This window comes from Sus scrofa, chromosome 14 (assembly GCF_054392235.1).
Source record: "Sus scrofa isolate SSC_HxYL_T2T_F1_AM1 chromosome 14, Sscrofa_HxYL_maternal_Yorkshire_Landrace_v2.0, whole genome shotgun sequence".
NCBI classification, from domain to species: domain Eukaryota; kingdom Metazoa; phylum Chordata; class Mammalia; order Artiodactyla; family Suidae; genus Sus; species Sus scrofa.
Genome location: NC_139396.1, coordinates 65275383 through 65287919, shown reverse-complemented (window position 1 = coordinate 65287919; position 12537 = coordinate 65275383). Strand labels below are relative to the sequence as shown.

The following is a 12537-nucleotide window of genomic DNA, read 5'->3' as shown; positions in this document are numbered from 1 at the left end:
AGTTCGTAGCTCCTGGAACAGAACAATGCAAAAAAAAAAAAAAAAAAAAAAAGAATGTCTGCTTCTGGGAACTTTCAGGAGTTGAGGATTAAACTTGACAACCTCAGGACCTGGAAACAGGCAGAGGGGAGGAAGGAACAGTGAGTGCAAAAGCTTAAAGTGTGAACCATCTTGGCCTGTTTAAGAAATGGCAGGAAGCCCATGAGGCTGGGGAGGGCAGAGGGAGTGTCGGGGAGAGGCATCTGGACAGCGGGCTCGGGCCTTTTAAGCCTTGGAAAGGAGCTTGAGCTTGGGGTTTATTCTAAGTGGCCTGGCACAGCTTGACACCCACGAAGGCTCTTCAACAAGGCTCAGCCGTTGATAGTCCTTGGCGATAGGGGTGGGTTAGAGTGGCAGCAACAGCTTAGAAGAGAGGTGGGTAAAGTTGGCTTTGACCTCAATGACTGGTATCACTCAGATGCCCAGAAGTGGGAGAGGGCACCCTCCCACTGGGTCACTAGAGGAGGTTTTAATAAAGGGAGTGGGAAGGGCTTAAGGAGACCTCAGGGATTGTGCAGTACCCAGAGCTAGTAACAGTGGGGGCTGTTATCAGCTTTGGCCGGAAAAGAGCAGGGAGAGTGGTTACCAGAATGTGGAAATGATATTATTTATTTTAGTTATTTATTTTTGTCTTTTTAGGGCCTTAGGGTGGCATATGGAAGTTCCCAGGCTAGGGGTGGAATCGGAGCTACAGCTGCCAGCCTACACCACAGCCAGAGCAATGCAGGATTCAAGCCACGTCTTCAACCTAGGCAACCTAGGTTAAGGACCAGACTGGTATCCATGAAGATGTGGGCTTAATCCCTGGCCTTGCTCAGTGGGTTAAGGATCCAGTGTTGCTGCAAGCTTTGGAATAGGTTGCAGATGTGGCTTGAATCTGGCATTGCTGTTGCTGTGGCTGTGGTATAGGCTGGAAGTTGCAGCTCTAGTTCAACCACTAGCCTAGAAATTTCCATAGGCTGCAGCCCTAAAAAACAAAAAATAGAAAAATAAAAATAAAAGAGAAAAATCTCATCCCTCTGTGGTTGAGGGGCCAGACTCAGATGCAGCATCTATCACCCAACATCTCCAACTAACTTTGGGGCAGAATAACCTCCTGGTTTCCGGAAGCCCAGGGACCCAAGCAAGGGACGGCTTCAGGATCTGGTTTTGAAGATAAGCTATTCAGATGTGGACTCGGATCTGCCAAGAGGGAGCAAGAGGCACCTTCGATTAGTTAGGACTCCCTCGAGAGGTGTCCCTGATCTGCTGTTACTGGAATTTGCAACTCCTGTAAAAAGCTGCCCGGGGCATGACTCACCGAGTTGATGTCCAAACCACTGCCTCCAAGGCTCTCCACTCCATCCTGTCCCTCTTCTCTCCTCCCTCTTTCTGCAGCTGCAACCCGAGAGGCCTTTGCTCCCTCCAGGGAGGGGCCCTGGGACCTGGCGCCAGCTTCCTTGCCTGGCCAGCTGCCTTTGCACACTGCAGGTGGCCAGAATTTCCTGGATCCCCAGGGAAAAAGGAGCATGTTGGAAGAGACCATGCAGTAGAAGTCTCCTCATCACAGGTCACATTCCTAGAGGGAGGAGGTGAGTGCTGCCGAGCTGCAACCTGAAATTACCTGGATCACTGTTAGAAGCTCCTTCTCAGGAAATGAAACTCAGGACAGCTCCACTGAGCTCAGGCATTTTTGTATTCATTTCTTATTAACTAATTTGGTCCTCATGCAGCTGGGAATTTGCAAGAGCCTGCACCAGATGCATTAGGGTTCAGTCTCAGGTTTTTTTGCTTTCGTTTTTGCAAGCTTCTTTTTTTGCTGTCTTTTGGCCTGCATTTCCCCCTTGCTTCCACCTGTCTAAGGTAGCAATTTATCAGCCCTGCCAGATTCTATCTAGCTGATTTGGTGGGGGTGTGGGAGGGTGGTTGGGTCACAAAGTGATTGTTATCAACTCAGCCTGCTGGTTGACACCTATGCCCTACCTAAAACTGAAGGGCTGGGTACTCAAGACTTTGAGCCTTGAGCTGGCAGAGCTGTCATGATTTCTCTGAAACTGAGATGCACTGTTGAGAATTTTTCCCTTTCCAAACTCACATTTCACTTGGTGGAAGACAGGAGGAGATTTATTTTTATTTATTTTTGGATGTACCTGTGGCATGTAGAAGTTCCCAGGCCAGGGATCGAACCCGAGCCACAGCAGTGACGATACCAGATCCTTCACCCACTGAGCCATAGGCAAACTCTGCAACAGGCTTTGGGCTCAGACCGAGGTTTGAAGCCCATTTCCATCCATCACTAGCAGTGTGGCCTTAGACACAGGTTACCTAAGCTCTCTCAGCCCCAGTTATCCACCTGTCAAAATGGGCATCATACCAACCTCATAGTATTGCAGTGAGAAGTCAATGGAATGAGATGAATCACTTACACAATCTGCTTTAGAGGGGATCAAAATATCAGTGTCCTCTGGTTCCCAGCCTCCTCATTCGAACATTTTAACCTTTTTCATCCAGGCTGCTGACCTCAGGATTTTGCTTAACCATGAGAGGTGCTGGTGTGATCATGACGTTTAGTGATGTTCACAGGCTCGACTACTCCTTGGAGCTCCAAGGTCATCGAGCCCTTGCCGAGCCTTCTGCAGGTTGTGTCCTACAGAGTTCATGTCTAAAGCACCATGAAGTTGGAGATTTGGAGCAATGAACTGGAAGTGCTGGGGGTTGGTGGGTGGAGGGTCATGGAATACTTGGGGGATCAGGAGGGGCTATGAAAAACTGTGGGGCTGCTGAGAATGGTGAGGACCCAAAAGAAGCAACCCTATGAGGCTGGGCAGCGGGTATGGGAGAGCTTTGCCTGGCACACCAGAAGCCCTCAGTATTGGTGAATGAATGAATCTGGGATGAGGAAGAACTCTGGGAACGTGCAAACCAGCCCACAGCCTTAGGGCACTTAGGAGTGGGTTTCTGCTCAAATGCCTCTTATTAGAGAGGACCTCCGTGACCTCTGATGTACAGTAGCACTTGACCTGGCTTCTTGAGCCACTGTCCTGCCTGGCTCCCCCCTAGTGCTTATCACCAGACTGCATGGTTATGGTACATTCATTTCTTTGTTGTCTGGCTCCTCCGGTCAGATATAACCTCCAGAAGGGCAGGGACTTGAACTCTTTTGTTCTCTCCTGCATCTCTGGGACTCAGAACACAGCTTAGCAGTCAGCAGAGACTCAGTCCACATATATGAACATATATGAATTGAATACATGAGAGCGATTACAGGGATAGCTGGGGGATTCGAGGACCCAGGAGAAAGATTTGCTGTGGTTCTCAAACTTAGGATGCTGCAGAACCACCTGGGGCTGGGTTAAAATGCAAATTGTCTGGCCCCACTCCTGACCAGCTGAATCAGTCTCTGGCCAGAGGTGTGTGTGGGGGGACTTGAGGGTCTGTATTTACCAGCTGCTCAGGCGGTTCCGGTGCAGATGTTTTGTTTGTTTTTTAGGGCCGCACCCCCAGCATATGTAAGTTCCCAGGCTAGGGATCCAATTGGAGCTACAGCTATCAGCCTGTACCACAGCCACAGCAGCCCGGGATCCAAACCGCATCTTTGACCTACACCACAGCTCATGGCAACACCGGATCCTTAACCCACTAAGTGAGGCCAGGAATGGAACCTGAGTCCTCATGGATACTAGTTGGGTTTGTAACCCACTGATGGGAACTCCGTTGCAGATGTTTTAAGGACCAAACTGAGAAACACTGGCCTTGCCTCAGAAGCATCTGGTTTCCTCCAATCACTCTCCATTCTGGAACAGCCTTCCTTCCCTCAGTTAGCTCAGGATCGCTTTGTAAAATCCAAGCCCTTGACTGACTGAATAACTCTTCACATCTGCATGTATCACCTCAGTAAAAGCCCACCCACAGTAACGTGATGAAAAAAAAGAGAGAGAACTTTCTCCAAACTGCTCCATCCCAAGATGATGCTCATGGGCCCCCCAGACACGTCTCCCTAAGGATTCTACCTGCTGGCATGCTATGAAAATACAAAATTTTTACCCTCAGCCATTTACTGTTCAGTACTTAATAGCCTCTTGTCTCTATTTCTAAATGAACTTCCATATTTGAACTGCCCACATTAGAGAGTGCCTGCAGAGGACAGGATTGCAACTTTTATTTTCCATCTTTCCCTTAGTTCCAGCTACCCAAGAGGATGCTCCATTAACGTCCTTAACTCACTGACCAATGAACAACCACAGCTGGGCACTGCATAGATGCTAGAAACGTGAAAATGAGGATGAGGGCAATGGCAGTAACAGCCTTCAAGTGTCTTCCTTCTAGAAGATTGATGACTTGGTAAAAGGAAAGAGGAATTTTCCTGTTACATAAGTTCCACTTTTTCTTCCCTACTCTTTGTTTTTCACACATATGTATTTATATATAATTATATATTTATAATTATATATAATTATATTTGATATATAATTTATATTTGATATATTTATAATTATATGTAATTATATTTGATATATATTTGATATTTATATCTATAAATTTAAATATACATCAAATATATATTTATAATTTGTACATGATATATATGATTTATATATGATATATAATATATAAATACATAAAATATTTTCTCTTTATAATTATATAATATAAATATATATAACATACACATATATAAACATATGTATGAAATATATTTTTTCTCTTTGGTTTTCTTTCCTGCCCACTAACATGATCTGTCCCTAAAGGAATTTATTCATTTAGCCTCAAGAAGTATGTGCCCCCAGCATGAATATTCAGGTGAACATGGAGAAATGGGGCTTTGTGGGGACATTAAAGGGGAAGCTAATACTTTCACCTCTGCTGACTCACCTTACATTGAAAGCACAAATTGCCAGGACAGATGGCTTTTGCCCTCTAAATTGGCGGAAATGTTATTTTACTCCTGTGCCCATTGCTCATGATAAAAGCAGTAGCAAAAAAAGTTAAAGACCCACCATGCCTGGCTGATTGTCAGCTGTTGCTAGTGGTGGTGATGTGTGTGCGTTGCAGCAAACAGGCTGCACTCCAGGCCAGAAGTTAAACCTGCACCACAGAAGTAATCCATGCCACAGCAGTGAAAACACCAGATCCTTTTCCCACTGAGCCACACGGTAACTCCTTCACCTTCTATGAAAATGCTCTGACACACTCTCAGTCCTTCTTCCCAGCCCCAAGCCAAAAACTCCTCCTGTTTTGACAACTTCCCCTTGCTGGCCCCACTGTTCTCCCAGAGCCCTTGTTTTGAATTGCAGAAGCCAAGGGCTTGCTGCATCCAGTTGACTCCACCTCCACCATCTCTCCCACAAGCATCTCTCTTTCCTATTCTCTCAGCTACCAAAGCAATTCCAATCTGCATGCTTCCCCAGTCAGTACCCCTTCCCCCATTCATCCCACACATTACTGACAGTTTAAGCTTTCTAAAGCAAATACCTGGCTTGAGAGGCTTCCTAATGACCCACTGAAAAGATTCATTGGCTTGGTCATCAAGACCTTCCAAGAGAGCCCCAACCTACCTGACCATGCTTATCTCCTCTCCTCTAGTATCCAGGTGTTTTTGCAGGCTGCCTCTGTTCACAAGGGCTTCCCTTGGGCATCCTGTCTGCTCAGCTTGTTCGCTTTTTTAGGCTTCATGAAGTGACCACCATGGGGCTATTCAGTTTAGCAAATCCTGCGTGCTCCAGGCACAGTGCTGGGTGTGGGAGATTAGAGAAATAGATAGAGCCTGGCCTGGCTCTCAGTGGACTCACCTGTCTGGTAAGGTCTAGTCAGGAAGAGGGGTGGGGGCCATTAATAGAGCTAAGGGTTTCAATAATTCAGATTTCTGTGGAAGTATGGCAAAGGGGTACCTGACTCGGACCTGGTTTGTGGGGCAGGGATGGTGGGCAGGTAGGGAAGCTGATGTGGAGGAAGTGATATGTGGGCTTGTTAGGTGAAGTTGGGAGCCCAGTGCATGTGCCAAAGAAGGAGATGAAACAAGTACGAGGGGCTGTGGAGAAGCACAGCCAGGGGCTCCATTACATTGGCTATCTGTGCACAGACTGTATAGAAATCCTGGGCCTCAGACCCATTCACTAAAGGGAGGAAGAGAGGGGAATTTTTTTCCAGTCTTTTTTTGGGGGGGCCGCACACCAGTTCTGAGCCATGTCTGCATCCAACACACAGCTCATGGCAATGCCAGATCCTTAACCCACTGAGCAGGGCCAGGGATTGAACCTACATCCTCATGGATACTGGTAGGAATCTTAACTCGCTGAGCCACAACGGGAGAGGAATTTTTCTCCTGGCTCTTGATGCTCACTGGTCAAAATTTATCCCATGGGGCCCTGCGTCCCCACACTCACCCAGGCCTTTGGGAAGCTGCAGGGGAGGTCAGGTCCAGATCATCCTACCTGGAGCTGCCTCCAAGCCTAGACGTGATGGGAGGAGCAGAGTCTCCATAAGTCTGGTGTGCTTGTGGAGCTGGATGCCAGAGCTGCCACGGCTCCCACCATGGCAAGCACAGTGGAGGCTATACCTGATCCCAGGCTCACTCCAGTGGAGGCAAGGAAGCCACAGTGGGGGCAGTGGAGGTTTTGGCTGTGGTGAGGGAGGCTGAGCTCTCCCAAAAAGCAGAGCATCAATTGTGAGTGGTACAACCCTTTCAACCTTCTCAGATATACTTACGCCGTCCCACAATATCTGGTCACCAGACTATAATATCCAGCTTCAATTTTTGGAAAATCAAAGCTACTATGTGGAGGGTATATTTGAAGAGGTCAAGTTTGGGAGCTTAGAGATTAGCTAGGAGGCTACGGCAATTGCCTTAGCAGGAGATGACAATCTCAACCATTATAGTGGTGGTGGTGCTGGACAGGAGGAAAATGAATGTGGTAGATATTTGAGAGAGAAAATAAACAAGATTTGGTGGTTGATGGATATGGAGATGCTATTGATCACATTATGTCCCCCAGTTGGAGATGGGGGTCTTTGGGAGGCAGTTAGATTTGGATGAGGTCATGAGGGTGGGGCCCTTGTGATGGGATTAATGCCCTTATAGGAAGAGACATCAGAGAACTCTCTCGTGCATGTGCTCTGTCTCTACCTCTCTGTGCCATGTGAGAACTGGGCAAGAAGGTAGCCACCTGTAAGTCAGGAAGAGAACTCTCACCAGAGCCGGACCATGCTGCCACTCTCTGATCTGAAACCTCCAGACTTCAGAACCAACAGAAAATGAATTTCTGTCGCTTAAGCCACCCAGTCTATGGTACTTTGTTATGGCAGCCTGAGCTGACTGATGCATGGCAGTTGAGGGAGAAGAAGGAATCAAAGTTGATTCCAAGGTTCCCACCTTGGGTCACTAGAAGGGAAGATGGCAATTCAACATGTGGACTGGAGAAGGCCGGAACTTTTCACTATTTGAATCATGGGAAAAACCAAGAGACCATGGCTACGGTTTTTGAATGGCCCAAACAAAACCCCAAGGCCAGAAAAGGAGGATGTAGTTGACACATTTTTATACCATAACAGAGAAATTGCAAAAATTCTGGTTTGTCTATTTTTGGATTCTATTTCTTTTTCTTTCTTTTTGTCTTTTGTCTTTTTAGGGCCACACTTGTGGCATATGGAGGTTTCCAGGCTAGGGTTTGAATGAGAGCTGTAGCCGCCGGCCTATAACACAGCCACAGCAACTCAGGATCCGAGCTGCACATGCGACCTACACCACAGCCCCCGGCAACACTGGGATCCTTAACCCACTGAGCGAGGCCAGGGATTGAACCCGCAACCTCATGGTTCCTAGTCAGATTCATTTCTGCTGCGCCAAGACAGGAACTCCAGATACTCTTTCTTAAAAAAGTAATTAGGAGTTTCCACTGTGGTGCAACAGGATCAACAGTGTCTCTGCAGTGGCAGGGACGAGAGTTTGATCCCAGGCCCAGTGCAGTGGGTTAAGCATCCAGCATTGCTGCAGCTGTGGCGTAGGTCACAGCTCCAGCTAGAATTCGATCCCTGGTCGGGGAACTCCATAAGCCACAGGGTGGCCAACAAAAAAAATTTAATTAAATATCTTCATGAGGAGTTTAAAAGAAAATCTCACCTTCTGGTATGCCAATCTAACAACGGTTAAAGGAAGCTATTATCTTTCATTTCACGTTCCCGCCTTACAGAGTGGATTGAAAAAATAGGTATATAATCATCCGAGTTGCAGAGCTCTTTTTTAGCTCAGAGAGTAGGAGGTAGATTGGCATGCAAGAGGTTCATTTAGCAAGTGTATTCAGAGTCATGTTGCTGCATAAGCCTGTCAAGATTTAAACCCTGTGAACAGCAGATAGGCTCGTGTCCATAACAAAGCCATGTCTGAAGTCAGGGGCCTGTGGGTCAGTGGTGCTTCTTCACCCAATATCTCCCTGGACCTGATTTTGAAAAGGACAGCATCGCGACCGGATGTTGGGATCTAGACATGGTGCCAAGCCGTTTTTAATTATCATTTATCTTCCTTTGTCTTCTTTGCCAAGTTGCGCTATTGTTTCTCTTTCAAATCAGGTCTTAGAAAAATATATCACAGGGACAGTTTTGGACATCTTGACTCGAAATTTCCAGCAGCTCTTTCAGTAAGTGCTTTTTTGTTTCCATGGAAACCAGCAATGTTTTGAAGAGGCGGTGACAGGTTCAGCACACACCAGCTACCGCGGGGAATGAGTGTCAGTCTAGCTGTTAAAGTCAATGGCAAAATGACCACCTTCTGAGGCTTTCTCTGACATGGCCAACTTGACCTTTTAAAGAAAGAAACTGAATGATGACAATGAAGTGATCCCCCACCTCCACCCCCGCAGCAGTCCGGGTCTCTATTCTGTTCCTCTCAGCATCACCAAGTCTTTCTGACTTGCCTTCAGCACTCCCACTTTGAAGCCACCAGCAGAACAGATGCGGTGACTGCTGTCTGTGAAACATGTGTGATCACAGTGCGTAAGCGAGGCTCTGGCCAGGGGACGTGACTTGCTCATTGGCTGGCATTTCCTTCCTTGTGGAATTCATTCCCAGGAACCCTAGCACGTCTTGCTGGGAACTTTCAGGTTGGGTTAGTTGCTTTGAGAATTCATGGCTTTTACATATTTGCATAGAGGCTAGAGAAGGGCATGTATTTTCACAGACCCTGGGATTCTGCTGGATTTGGAGAGACAGTCCTGGTAGGTGTGTGATTTACCTGCCCAAGTCCAATTACAGGTGAGCCTCTGTGAGCAGAAGAGCTGGTGACCTTCCTCTCCAGCTTCCTAATGAGCTAGGTATGGAATGTGTTTAAGAAAAGAAAGAGTGAACCTACCTATGAAGCAAAACAGACTCACACAGAGAACAGACTTGTGGTTGCCAAGGGGGAGGGCACTGGGGGAGGGATGGAGTGGCATGTTGGGGGTAGCAGATGTAAGCTATTATACACAGAATGGATGAACAACAAGGTCCTGCTGTACAGCACAGGGAACTGTATTCAATAGCCTATGATAAACCACAAAGGAGGGGAGTCCCTGTCATGGCTCAGGGGAAACAAATCTGACTGGCATCCAGGAGGACGCAGGTTCAATTCCTGGCCTCCCTCAGTGGGTCAAGGATCTGGTGTTGCCGTGAGCTGTGGTGTAGGCCAGCAGCTATAGCTCAGATCTGACCCCTAGCCTGGGCACCTCCATGTGCCATGGGTGTGGCCCTAAAAAAAAAACAAACAAAAAAAAACTTAAAGGAAAAGAATATGAAAAAGAATGATAACTGAATCCTTTGCCCTGTAGCTGAAGTGAACACAACATTGCAAATCAACTATACTTCAGTTAAAAAAAAAAAAAAAGAAATCCTCCATGAGATTCAGCAAACACTTCACACCACTCTCACAACTGCAAAAGGAGAAACTATATTTTGCTCTGGGTTTTACCAGCCACTGAAGAAAGACCTCTGTTTGCCTTGTCATATAGGTTTGTCTTAGAATCCTCAGGAGATGCCATGTATCCTTATGGCCTTACCATTTCCCTGCACCTGTGTTCCTTGCCCTGTGGGTTTTCTCCGGGGAGCCCCATCTGTTGGTACAGGTGACAGGCGGGCAGTTTCAGGGACTCAGCACCCTCTGAGAGCAGCCGTCACCCAATGACAGATGGGGATGAAGGACACTTAGTCCCTGTTCTCTGGCTGCCTGGAATGGAGGCTGGGGTGTGTGTCTGCACTGACCCCAAGGGCTCCCAGAACAGAGCTGCATTAGGCAAAGTATGCATTTATTTACTGCATTTCTTACTGACCACCTCTCTCTTCCTGACTCATTTTCCTACCTATCTGTGGGTAGTTCCTGGGAGGGCTTTTTTTTTCTTTTTCAGCCACACACGTGGCATAAGGAAATTCCTGGCCTGAGATCAAATCCCAGCCAGAGCAGCGACCTATGCCACAGCTATGGCAATGCCAGATACTTAACCTGCTGTGCCACAGCAGGAACTCCTGGGAGGGCCTTTTATGTATTTATTTTTCTTTTCCCACCAAGTTAACAGTGAGACGAAATTCATATCATAACATAAAATTAACCACTTTTTTTGTTTTTCTGTTTTTTTGTTTTTTAGGGCTGTACCTTCAGCATATGGAAGTTCCCAGGCTAGGGGTCGAATTGAAGCTACAGCTGCTGGCCTACACCACAGCCATAGCAACACAGGATCTGAGCTATGTCTATGACCTACAACGCCAGATCCATAACCCACTGAGAGAGGCCAAGGATTGAACCGGCATCCTCATGGATACTAGTCGGATTCGTTTCCACTGAGCCATGAGGGTAACTCCCAAAATTAACCACTTTAAAGTGAATGATTCAGGAGTTCCCACTGTGGCACAGTGGGTCAAGAACCCAACTGCAGTAGCTTGGGTCAGCTGCGGAGGCATGGATTCAGACCCTGGCTTGATGCAGTGAGTTAAAGATCTGGTGTTGCCACAGCTATTGTGTAGGCCACAGTTGCAGCTTGGGTTCAGTCCCTGGCCAGGGACCTTCCATATGCTGTGGGTGCGGCCATTAAAAAAAAACAAAGTGAGCGACTCATTGGCATTTAGTACATTCACAGTCTTGTGCAACCCCACCTCTACCTAATTCCAAATCATTCTCATGAGGGCAAAAGAAAACCCACACCCATTAAGCTCTGACTTCCCTCCTCTCACCCCCTGCATTCGGTTTCTATGTATTCACCTATTCTGGATATCTCACAGAATAGAATCATACAATATATGACTTTTTTCACTTAGAATAATATTTTTGAGGTTTATTTACTTTGTAGTGTGTGTCGGTACTTCGTTCCTTTTTACGGTGAACAATATTCCATTGTAGGGATGCACCCAATTTTGTTTCCTCATTTGTCTGTGAAGAGACATTTGGGTTGTTTCCACCTGTTAGGCTGTTGTAAATAGTGCTGCTGTGAACATCCATGTACGAATGTGGGTTTGGGTCCCTGGTTTCAATTCACCTGGGCCTATACTACCAGGAAGTGCATTTGCTGTGTCTTATCTAAATCACTGTCTAACTTCTTGAAATACTTTGACAGTGGTTACACAGGGGTTCCAATTTCCCCATATCCTCACCAACACTTACTATTCTCTGTTCTTTAAAACTCGGTCTATCCTAGAGGGTGTGAAATAACTCACTAAATACCTTTTTCAAGTGCTCCTTCCCCCAAACATGGAAAAGTTAAAAAAGAACACAGAACACCTGGGTACCCTCTATTTGGCTTCAGCAATTTGGATTTGCTCTTGCCTAAGTAGTTCCTGGTGGTGTCATTTAACCTGTCCTTCCATTTTGGGTATTTTCTGTAAACTGGGAATTTTGTCTAGAGGCCTGAATAGGTACAGGTGAAACATTTCAACTTAACCTTTTTTTTTGGTCACATGCACAGTATACAGAAGTTCCTGGACCAGGGATAGAACCACGCCAAGGCAGTAACTAGAGCCACGGCAGTGACAACGCTGGATGCTTAACCCACTGAGCCACCCGAATATTATTAGCATTTTAAATAATAATAGCAGACAGGAGTACTGAGCGTGTACTAGGAGATCTGTTGTTTCACACACGTATTCTTACCGAATTCCGGAATGACTCTGAGCAGAGGAGGCAGCAGTTGTTTCTGCCTGCCGGGAATCCACAGCCATCTCTCCGGGGGGCAGTGACACTTTGATTTTCCTCTCAGAAACTGCCATTCCTCTGTCGCTCCTTTTGCTTAGGTGATGCTGACTCCAACTAGTTAACACCAGAGATGAGCCTATGGCTTCCCAACCAGAGTTGCAGTGATTGGCGGGTGAGAGACACGTGATGCGCTTGGGCCAATGAGAGCCACTGCAGTTTGCGGACTAGAAAGCTTGTCTTTGACGTGTAGGACCCACAGTGCTTTCATACAGACTTGAGAAAGTACTGCTAAGTATTTATGAAGGGGCATCACTTGAAGATATACCTTGATTTCAGAAATGTTCAAATATGAAAAGGAAAAATGTCTTAGATTGCTG

The 12537-nt window shown here is 46.6% G+C and overlaps 1 protein-coding gene across 1 annotated transcript; it reads right to left on the bottom strand.

Moving 5' to 3' along the window:
• LOC146396623 (uncharacterized) lies at positions 1 to 12297 on the bottom strand. The gene is made up of 3 exons (XM_084994646.1): positions 12119 to 12297; positions 1340 to 1523; positions 1 to 110 (listed from the first exon to the last, which is right to left on the bottom strand). The coding sequence occupies exons 1-3, from the start codon at positions 12232 to 12234 to the stop codon at positions 75 to 77; spliced, it is 336 nt and encodes a 111-aa protein (XP_084850772.1). The 5' UTR covers positions 12235 to 12297; the 3' UTR covers positions 1 to 74.
• Between the last annotated feature and the right edge of the window lie 240 nt (positions 12298 to 12537).

Bases quoted from the DNA above. Each gene is read 5' to 3' on its own strand.
- LOC146396623 (XM_084994646.1), bottom strand. From the start codon at position 12,234: ATGGCAGTTTCTGAGAGGAAAATCAAAGTGTCACTGCCCCCCGGAGAG. The intron at 1,524-12,118 runs GTAAGAATACGT...CTGGGGATCCAG, and splicing joins CAGAGTCATTCCGGAATTCG to GAAATTCTGGCCACCTGCAG. The intron at 111-1,339 runs GTGAGTCATGCC...GCCTGTTTCCAG, and splicing joins GTGGTTTGGACATCAACTCG to GTCCTGAGGTTGTCAAGTTT.